This window comes from Acipenser ruthenus, chromosome 50, assembly GCF_902713425.1.
Source record: "Acipenser ruthenus chromosome 50, fAciRut3.2 maternal haplotype, whole genome shotgun sequence".
NCBI lineage: Eukaryota > Metazoa > Chordata > Actinopteri > Acipenseriformes > Acipenseridae > Acipenser > Acipenser ruthenus.
In genome coordinates this window covers 5,153,255-5,164,525 of record NC_081238.1, presented here as the reverse complement: position 1 = coordinate 5,164,525, position 11,271 = coordinate 5,153,255, and the positions used below count along the sequence as shown (strand labels likewise).

General features: G+C 37.5%; 1 protein-coding gene across 3 annotated transcripts; it reads left to right on the top strand.

Annotated features, from left to right (window-relative positions):
• The first annotated feature begins 74 nt into the window (after positions 1 to 74).
• Positions 75 to 10,076, top strand: LOC131721971 (zinc finger protein 879-like). 3 transcript variants are annotated; one of them, XR_009319969.1, is made up of 3 exons: positions 75 to 1,829; positions 6,365 to 6,691; positions 7,181 to 10,076. XR_009319969.1 is itself a non-coding variant. In XM_059015406.1 (3 exons), exon 3 carries the CDS (start codon positions 7,216 to 7,218, stop codon positions 8,590 to 8,592), a length of 1,377 nt encoding a protein of 458 aa, XP_058871389.1. In that variant the 5' UTR covers positions 90 to 1,973; positions 6,365 to 6,691; positions 7,181 to 7,215; the 3' UTR covers positions 8,593 to 10,076. The 3 variants fall into 3 exon arrangements, 1 of the variants encoding a protein (XP_058871389.1); XR_009319968.1 differs by having other exon boundaries at positions 75 to 1,973; XM_059015406.1 differs by having other exon boundaries at positions 90 to 1,973.
• The last annotated feature ends 1,195 nt before the right edge of the window (positions 10,077 to 11,271 follow it).

The following is an 11,271-nucleotide window of genomic DNA, read 5'->3' as shown; positions in this document are numbered from 1 at the left end:
GGGGGTTACCTGAATTAAAACTGTATTCGCTCAAAAACTATATGAGCTACAAACAGCTCGTTTACGATGTTAACACTGAAAGTCAGTAATGTTTTATTTAAAGATCCCCGGTATCACAATTCCCTTTGCGGTCCATATTAGTTGAATTGTTAAACCGCGCTGATCGGTTGGTATTTTGTGATTGGTATATTCCTCGTTCTGTGGCAGACAGACCCGTTCAGACACTGAGGGAGAGCAGAGAGGAGGTGAGAGAGTCTGCATGGAGCTCTACAATGTGTTTATAAACTACAGAGCGCTGTTATATTGTATTATTTTGAAAGGTCCGGGTTGTAGTGTGGTAGGAGCGCGTTGTTTTATCCGTTCAGACACTGAGGGAGAGCAGAGAGGAGGTGAGAGAGTCTGCATGGAGCTCTACAATGTGTTTATAAACTACAGAGCGCTGTTATATTGTATTATTTTGAAAGGTCCGGGTTGTAGTGTGGTAGGAGCGCGTTGTTTTATCCGTTCAGACACTGAGGGAGAGCAGAGAGGAGGTGAGAGAGTCTGCATGGAGCTCTACAATGTGTTTATAAACTACAGAGCGCTGTTATATTGTATTATTTTGAAAGGTCCGGGTTGTAGTGTGGTAGGAGCGCGTTGTTTTATCCGTTCAGACACTGAGGGAGAGCAGAGAGGAGGTGAGAGAGTCTGCATGGAGCTCTACAATGTGTTTATAAACTACAGAGCGCTGTTATATTGTATTATTTTGAAAGGTCCGGGTTGTAGTGTGGTAGGAGCGCGTTGTTTTATCCGTTCAGACACTGAGGGAGAGCAGAGAGGAGGTGAGAGAGTCTGCATGGAGCTCTACAATGTGTTTATAAACTACAGAGCGCTGTTATATTGTATTATTTTGAAAGGTCCGGGTTGTAGTGTGGTAGGAGCGCGTTGTTTTATCCGTTCAGACACTGAGGGAGAGCAGAGAGGAGGTGAGAGAGTCTGCATGGAGCTCTACAATGTGTTTATAAACTACAGAGCGCTGTTATATTGTATTATTTTGAAAGGTCCGGGTTGTAGTGTGGTAGGAGCGCGTTGTTTTATCCGTTCAGACACTGAGGGAGAGCAGAGAGGAGGTGAGAGAGTCTGCATGGAGCTCTACAATGTGTTTATAAACTACAGAGCGCTGTTATATTGTATTATTTTGAAAGGTCCGGGTTGTAGTGTGGTAGGAGCGCGTTGTTTTATCCGTTCAGACACTGAGGGAGAGCAGAGAGGAGGTGAGAGAGTCTGCATGGAGCTCTACAATGTGTTTATAAACTACAGAGCGCTGTTATATTGTATTATTTTGAAAGGTCCGGGTTGTAGTGTGGTAGGAGCGCGTTGTTTTATCCGTTCAGACACTGAGGGAGAGCAGAGAGGAGGTAAGAGAGTCTGCATGGAGCTCTACAATGTGTTTATAAACTACAGAGCGCTGTTATATTGTATTATTTTGAAAGGTCCGGGTTGTAGTGTGGTAGGAGCGCGTTGTTTTATCCGTTCAGACACTGAGGGAGAGCAGAGAGGAGGTGAGAGAGTCTGCATGGAGCTCTACAATGTGTTTATAAACTACAGAGCGCTGTTATATTGTATTATTTTGAAAGGTCCGGGTTGTAGTGTGGTAGGAGCGCGTTGTTTTACCCGTTCAGACACTGAGGGAGAGCAGAGAGGAGGTGAGAGAGTCTGCATGGAGCTCTACAATGTGTTTATAAACTACAGAGCGCTGTTATATTGTATTATTTTGAAAGGTCCGGGTTGTAGTGTGGTAGGAGCGCGTTGTTTTACCCGTTCAGACACTGAGGGAGAGCAGAGAGGAGGTGAGAGAGTCTGCATGGAGCTCTACAATGTGTTTATAAACTACAGAGCGCTGTTATATTGTATTATTTTGAAAGGTCTGGGTTGTAGTGTGGTAGGAGCGCGTTGTTTTATCCGTTCAGACACTGAGGGAGAGCAGAGAGGAGGTGAGAGAGTCTGCATGGAGCTCTACAATGTGTTTATAAACTACAGAGCGCTGTTATATTGTATTATTTTGAAAGGTCTGGGTTGTAGTGTGGTAATATTATTATTTGTGAAGCGGCGTGTCTGTGTCAGCGCGTTTGTTTTTATTCACATCCCCCCAGTTGCAGTCTGCGTGTTGTCAAAACAAAGAACCACCAAATAAGCAAACAACGTTTTAACATCGCAAAGACTAAACTACTAAGTTAAAAAAAAACAAAAAAACACCGTACACACCAAGTATATATTGAAATTAGGGCGGTCACTCAATTACATATTTTATTGGTTAATTTATGGGTATTAGTTGATTAACTAAAACAATGTAAAGTTAACTATCTTAAGATATTATTTGGTCTTTTTTAAATGTATGTGTAATATTATTTGTATCTTAGTAAATGTCTCTCTTTGTTACTGCGCTATTGAGATGTACCTGTGCTGGCCCTGTGGGCACAAAGTGAATAAAATACACTTTTTAAAAAAAAATAATATATATATATATATATATATATATATATATATATATATATATATATATATATGCATTATATTATATCAAAGAACAAAACCAATAATAATATTTACAAAAAAACAGCTACACGTTACAGAATCTAATCTAAAATTAAATATTGACTGATTCTATCAAATGCACATATTTCTATGACATTGTTATTAGAATACATTTTTACTGTTAAGGATCGGTGCCACAAACAGGAAATCTCTGTGTGTGTGTGTGTGTGTGTGTGTGTGTGTATATATAATATATCCACTTCTGAATGACAAATTATATAGATATCATGGACATTTTTTTTTTTCCAAAACAAACGATTTGTGTAAAAGTGTACAGGTACATTACAAACTACACAATTTATTTACATGTATTCATTCTTTTAATTAATATTGGGGAAAAGAACTACTTCCATTTAAAATCGTGCTTTATGTATTCAAAGGGATAAGAACATAAGAATGTTTACAAACAAGAGGAGGCCATTCAGCCCATCTTGCTCGTTTGGTTGTTAGTAGCTTATTGATCCCAGAATCTCATCAAGCAGCTTCTTGAAGGATCCCAGGGTGTCAGCTTCAACAACATTACTGGGGAGTTGGTTCCAGACCCTCTGTGTAAAAAAGTGCCCCCTATTTTCTGTTCTGAATGCCCCTTTATCTAATCTCCATTTGTGACCCCCGGTCCTTGTTTATTTTTTCAGGTCAAAAAAGTCCCTTGGGTCAACATTGTCTATACCTTTTAGGATTTGGAATGTTTGAATCAGATCGCCGCATAGTCTTCTTTGTTCAAGACTGAATAGATTCAATTCTTTTAGCCTGTCTGCATACAACATGCCTTTTAAACCCGGGATAATTCTGGTTGCTCTTCTTTGCACTCTTTCTAGAGCAGTAATATCCTTTTTGTAATGAGGTGACCAGAACTGAGCATGATATTCTAGGTGAGGTCTTACTAATGCATTATAAAGTTTTAACATTACTTCCCTTGATTTAAATTCAACACTTCTCACAATATATCCGAGCATCTTGTTGGTCTTTTTTATAGCTTCCCCACATTGTCTAGATGAAGACATTTCTGAGTCAACATAAACTCCTAGGTCTTTTTCATAGTTCCCTTCTTCAAATTTCACTATCTCCCATATAATATTTATAATGCACATTTTTACTGCCCGCATGCAATACTTTACACTTTTCTCTATTAAATTTCATTTGCCATGTGTCTGCCCAATTTTGAATGCTGTCTAGATCATTTTGAATGACCTTTGCTGCTGCAACAGTTTGCCACTCCTATTTTTGTGTCGTCTGCAAATTTAACAAGTTTGCTTACTATACCAGAATCTAAATAATTAATGTAGATTAGGAATAGCAGAGGACCTAATACTGATCCCTGTGGTACACCACTGATTACCTCACTCCATTTTGAGGTTTCTCCTCTAATCAGTACTTTCTGTTTTCTACATGTTAACCACACCCTAATGCATTTCCTTGAATCCCTCCTGCGTTCAGTTTGAGAATTGATCTTTTATGCGGGACTTTGTCAAAAGCTTTATGGAAATCTAAATAAACCATGTTGTATGCTTTGCAATTATCCAATGTCAATGTTGCATCCTCAAAAAAGTCAAGCAGGATAGTTAGACACGATCTCCCTTTCCTAAAGCCGTGCAGACTGTCTCCCAGGATATTGTTACCATATAGGTAATTTTCCATTTTAGATCTTATTATAGTTTACATAAGTTTACATATAATAGAAATCAGGCTTTTTGGTCTGTAGTTACCTGGTTCGGCTTTGTCTCCCTTTTTGTGGATCGGTATTACGTTTGCTATTTTCCAGTCTGTCGGTACAACCCCTGAGTCAAGAGACTGTTGCATGATCTTGGTTAGCGGTTTGTAAATAAATTCTTTCATTTCTTTGAGTACTTTGAGTTTTTTTTTCTTCATCTATGATTTTGCCATTTGTGTCTCTTAGACATTTAACCTCCTCTTTCAATGTTCTCTTGCTTTTATAATATTGGAAACACATTTTGGAATTAGTTTGAGCCCTTTTAGCAATATTGATTTCTATCTCTCTCATGGCCTTTCTAACTTCCTTTTTGACTTATGTTTGCAGTTCCAAGTACTCTTTCTGTGTACTTTGTTTTTGGTCCTTTTTAAATGCTTTGTAAAGTGCCTTTTTTTGCTGAATATTTTTTTCTAATTGATCTATTAAACCATTTTGGCCATTTTGTTTTAGATTTAGATTTGTCTACTTTTGGGATGTAATTGTTTTGTGCCTCTAGTACTACATTTTTAAAAAACAGCCATCCTTTCTCTGTGGGTGTTTTCTCTATTTTACTCCCATCTACTTCTGTTAGTCTCTGTTTCATACCTTCATAGTTTGCTTTTCTAAAATTGTAAACCTTAGCTTTAGTCATTACTTTTGGGGGTTTTAAAAAATACTTCAAATGTTGTGGTCTGAGTTTGCCAATGGCTCCCTGACCTCAGTTTTAGTTATTCTGTCTTCGTTATTTGAAAAGACTAAATCAAGGCATGCCTCCCCTCTGATTCGCACATTGAATACACAGAGGGTGCGTACTTATGAAGCATTTTCAAAATTGATTCACTGGTAGTCAGGATGGGACCAGCAAATCAGATGCTAGTTAGCACTTAAGCAGGAAAAGAAGAACAAGCCCACTGCTCGTCTTTTCAAAATTACTATAAATAGCAAGGCAGGGCGTTTGGTGCATTTAAATTGATAAACTTAAATAATGTTATTAACTATGCAGGTTACAAAAGTGTAACTATTTAATCGATTTATCCAGTATTTATCTCAATGTATATAATGAGGAATGGAATCTATTGAAAAATCGATTTTACGATTTAATTGTAGCAGCCCTATTAGACATAGTTGTTTTTGAATTCTCTCTCTCTTTGTCTTTGAAAAAAACATTATATCGACCCAGGTTAGTCCAATATATCTAATATTTTGTTTTGTTTTATTTACTGCAGTTATGCTAAGCATGATTTGAAGAGGAGTCTTGCCCACCTTAACGTGTGGGTCCAGTTATGTTTAAAACAACCTACATAAATATTTAAATTACAATATCCACAGATTTCTAATAAAGATTAATGAAATTGTGCATCTCCTTGAATTTCTGCCACACTAGAGGAGAAGGGCATGTATTGCCTTAGAAAATGACTCGCATTAGAAATCACTATGTGAGTTTATAATATAAAAAATAAAACAACACCATGGAAATATAATAGCAGTGTTATTAATGTACATGAGTAAACTGAGTTGGTGGACTGCATAGAAAAAAATAAAAGCATAACTTCTGCTATCTGCTGGTCACTTTTTATTAACTGTGAATTAAATATGAAATCCAGAATCCAGAAAAAAAGCCATGTGCATATAAACTGGTTTTCTACCCTTTTTAATATGTTTGTTTGAAATCATTTTTAAATATACTTACAATGATGTGTATCTTTGTTGCCTTTACTAGTTCTGTTCTGCTGGTACAAATTAAAACATCGACGGAGACCTCAATTCCAAGATCATGCTGTGGAACGTCATAATATTGCTGCTTGAAAGAAACGTGTTTTTAAAGTAACCACATATTTTTATTTTGATACAAGGCTAAAATACATATGGGTTTACAAGCCTTGCATTCAGATAGTGTTGCACTTCCTTTGTCACCTGGGGGGTGAAATTGTCCCCTCCCCTTGAACGGCTTCTTTCACAGTAACTTAAACTGGATTCTTGTAATCTCATAGTACTGTACACATCCGTTTAATTGATATGAAGCAAATAATATATGCATTATAAAAATAAAAAATAAATCTCTGTTCTCTTTGAACTAAACTAACATTCAAACACTTTCAGATTTGGGGTGGCTGCAAACAGCTCTCACCTGAAGAGAAGAAAGGACACATTCACTGCAGCTCCCCCAGCAGAGAAAGGCAGCGACTCCCTCTCGAAGAGAACAAAGAGAGGCTAACAGCATGCAGCTGACACCCAGGGAGGGGGCGTGTTCTTGTGCGTGGAACTGCAAGAGAGGGGTTTAAATATGCAGTGCAGTCTAGTCTACACAGATTACCTGTTGTTATCTGTTTGAGCTGCCTATTTGCTCTGGAGAGAAGAATCGAGACGGTCAGAGTGAGCGACTGGAGCACTAGAGCCGTGCTGCAGATCCTATTGACAATACCTGAAGTAAGTTTCTCTTTATTTATTTTTTATCTTTTAAAACCGCTTGATACTCTCCTTATATTGTCTTATTGTAACTGTACAGCTAATATGCTACTTGACAGGATTGTAATTGTGTGGAATGCTTTGTTTGTTGTGAATATATCTTTTAAATTAATTAGTAACAGTAAATGTCACAGATGTTGTAAGATCTTAGTTTGTAACACAAGCAAGTTAGATTTGTGGCATGTAACGTTTGTCAATTAACAGTTTTATTTCTGATGCACCTCAGATGTTGGATTTAGGGCTCTGTTAACAAAATAATTCTACCCATTTCAAAGTTAGGTTAATTCCATTACATGCATTATTAAATGTCACAATCACCAATGACAGTTACAAAGTATTTGTCCTCATCATCGCTTTGTGGTTGTTTGGTTGGTGTATAAAATGCTTTCTTGATACTGAAGGTGACGTAGAGAATAGATAGCAATACTTAATTTAATGTTCTGTTTTCAGGACTGCCTTATCTTGGTGGAAGCCAAGGAGGAAAGATGGAGTCTGTTTACATTAAACAGGAGGAGGAGGGTCTGGAATTGTTTCCTCTCCACATTAAAGAAGAGACTGAACTGGAGTCTGTCCACATTAAAGAAGAGACTGAACTGGAGTCTGTCCACATTAAAGAAGAGACTGAACTGGAGTCTGTCCACATTAAAGAAGAGACTGAACTGGAGTCTGTCCACATTAAAGAAGAGAGTGAACTGCAGCTTGTCCACATTAAAGAGGAAGAGCCTGAACTGCAGCCTGTCCACATTAAACAAGAGACTGAACTGGAGCCTGTCTACATTAAGGAAGAAGAGACTGAACTGCAGTCTTTCCACATTAAAGAAGAGACTGAACTGGAGCCTGTCCATGTTAAGGAAGAAGAGACTGAACTGGAGCCTGTCCATGTTAAGGAAGAAGAGACTGAACTGCAGCTTGTCCACATTAAAGAAGAGACTGAACTGGAGCCTGTCCATGTTAAAGAAGAGACTGAACAGGAGCCTGTCCATGTTAAAGAAGAGGAGACTGAGCTGGAGCCTGTCCACATTAAACAGGGAGAGACTAAACTGGAGCCTTTCTACATTGAAGAGTCTACTGACTTGTCGTTTAAGGATTTAGAAAACATATCCCAGAAAAAGATATCACATCAATGTAGTGAATGTGGGAAGAACTTGAGCCATTTAGGAAACCTAAAAAGGCACCAGAGAATTCACACTGGAGAGAAGCCGCATCACTGCACTGACTGTGGGAAGAGCTTCAGTCAGTCAGGACACCTAAAATCACACCAGCGAACTCACACTGGAGACAAGCCGCATCACTGTGCTGACTGTGGGAAGAGCTTCAATGAGTTAGGAGACCTAAAAACACACCAGCAAATTCACGCTGGAGAGAAGCCACATCAGTGCATTGACTGTGGGAAGAGATTTGGTCTGTTACGAGGCCTAAAAAGACACCAGCGAATTCACACTGGAAAGAAGCCATATCACTGCACTGACTGTGGGGAGAGCTTCAGTCGGTTAGAAAGCCTAAAAAAACACCAACGAATGCACACTGGAGAGAAGCCGCATCACTGCTCTGACTGTGGGAAGAGCTTTAGTCAGTTAGGAAGCCTAAAAACACACGAGAGAATTCACACTGGAGAGAAGCCATATCACTGCTCTTTGTGTGGGAAGAGCTTCAGTCGGTTAGGAAGCCTAAAACAACACCAGCGAATTCACCCTGGAGAGAAGCCGTATCACTGCTCTAAATGTGGGAAGAGTTTCAGTCTGTCAGGATACCTAAAAAGACACCAGCGAATTCACAGTGGAAAGAAGCTGCATCACTGTACAAAATGTGGCAATACATTTGCTTTCTGTGGTCGAGTGAAAAGACATAAATGCCAGTTTTGAAAATGCAGATGAAACTGATAGGGGTAATGAATAGTACATGAATAACATCATGAATAAGGGCCGGCATAATTACATGAAAAGGCCTAATATATATATATATTAGCTCAAAGTGCCAGCTGCCCAACATTTCGATATGTTGTACATATCTTTCTCAAGGGAGCCTGTGTTTGAATCAAAACATTGGAGGTATTTATAGGATTTTGACGGCATGACGACTACTTGTTATTGTTTACATTCATTCCATGATTTATTCTTACATGATGTAATGGTGTTCTATATATTGTGACATCATTTTTACTTCTATCTTTGAATCTGTATTAATTCTAATTAACACTACTTTATATAAACATATATTTTTATTATATCATGCAATGCTGGCTCTGAGGATCAGTCTAGATTTGGCCTCCCCAGCGCATCAGCATGCACAACTTTTGAATGAATTTTGAATATACGTACATACATACATACATACATATTAAATGAGGATTTTTTCCACTTATCAACACACCATACTCCACACTGTTAAGGGGAAAAAAGTTTTTTTATTGAGAAAAAGATGATATATTACAAATACAAAACTGGAAGATCATAATTGGATAAGTCTCCAACCCCCTGAGTTAATACTTGGTTGAAGCACCTTTGGCAGCAATTACAGCTGTGAGTCTGTTGGGATAAGTCTCTAACAACTTTGCACACCTTCACAGTAGGGATGATGTTGTTTGGGTGATGTGCTGTTTTGGGTTTGCGCTAAAAACATAATGCTTTGCATTTAGGCCAAAAATATTTGCCACATGGCTACAGAATCTTCTGAGTTTTTTTTAGCATACGGGATTCAAGGTGGGCTTTCTTGAGTAATGGCTTCCTTCTTGCCACCCTACCATACAGGCCAGATTTGTGGAGTGCTTGGGATATTGTTGTCACATGCACACTTTGACCAGTCTTGGCCATAAAAGCATGTAGCTCTTGCAAAGTTGCCATTGGCCTCTTGGTAGCCTCTCTGATCAGTCTCCTTGCTCAGTCATCTAGTTAGGAGGGACGGCCTGATCTAGGCAGGGTCCTGGTGGTGCCATATACCTTCCACTTCTTAATAATCGTCTTGACCATGCTCCAAGGGATATTCAAGGCCTTTGATAACTTTGTCCCGGAGTTCTTTTGAAAGCGCCTTGATGCTCATGGTTGAGTCTTTGCTTTGAAATGCACTACCCAGCAGAGAAAACCTACAGGAACTGCTGAATTTACCCTGAAATCATGTGAATCACTATAAGGTTACACCTGAGCTAATTTAGGATTTCTATTACTAGGGGGGTGGACACTTATCCAACCAAGCTATTTCAGTTTTTATTTTTAATTAATTTTATACAAATTTCTAGAATATTTTTTTCACTTGGAAGTTGTGGGGTACGATGTGTAGATAAATGAAAAAAAAAAAATTTTTTTTAATGCATTTTAATTCCAGGCTATAAGGCAAAGGTGAACATTTTGAAAGGGGGTATATGTATATATATATATATAGATATAGATATATATATATATATATATATATATATATATATATATATATATATATATATATATATATATATATATATATATATATATATATATATATAGATAGATATAGATAGATATAGATAGATATAGATATAACTAAATCATTTAGAATTACCATCTGTACCAGTACCAAAAATTTGAAACTTTCTTACATCAAATGTGAAAAAAAACTTAAATACCTCTTATGAGCTGTAAGTCGTCAAACTAAGGTAAAATTGTTATTCTGTTTTTTCTGCTGCTTCCTCTTCCGTTTTAATTGTGTGTAGCGTCGTTTCAAGCAGTTTCACATGTTGGTCAACATCAAAATAAACCAGGGAGTTTGATATCCACACCATTTATATTAAACAATTTATTTATGTTTTTAAACAGCACATAACGCACAAAAAATAAAATACCGTTGTTTGAACTGCAGCATCAGGTCCTTCAAGAGCACATGGCCTTAGCCCACTGCGCCACTCCGCTGTAGTTGAAATGCATACATTTTTTAGGCTTACATCCATGCCTGACCAGCTTTCGCTGAAAACACGAAGGTTTTGCTCGATTCAAGAAATTTTCCATTTCTTGTTTGAAAATATCCAGTTTCCTGTTTGTTTGGTAGATAAGATATATCTCACTATTTACCGTGTTCAATTTTATACTGATATTGCTAGTTTATATTGCTGTAAAACAAGACAATTTTACCAGCAAAGCATTTTGCTTAATTTTGCATTTATTATAAGTCTGCATTATTAATGTGCCATATATTTATTGTTAATTTGTTTTACTGCAAACTGTGCCAATAAGCACAGCTGGGACATTATCAGATGTTATCCATTTAAAGTACAATTGCATGCATTATGCTGCTTCTGTAATTTGAAGAAGACCCCAAACAGCTTTTCTTTCAGTTTATGGTGTGCACAATTCTACAACTACACGGGAGATACTGAAGTTGAAGAAGGAATCTACAAAAAAAGAGCTAGGAGTTTATGTTGACTCAGAAACGTCTTCATCTAGACAATGTGGGAAGCTATAAAAAAGGCCAACAAGATGCTCGGATATATGGTGAGAAATGTTGAATTTAAATAAAGAGAAGTAATGTTAAAACTTTACAATGCATTAGTCTGGTCACCTCGTTACAAAAAGGATATT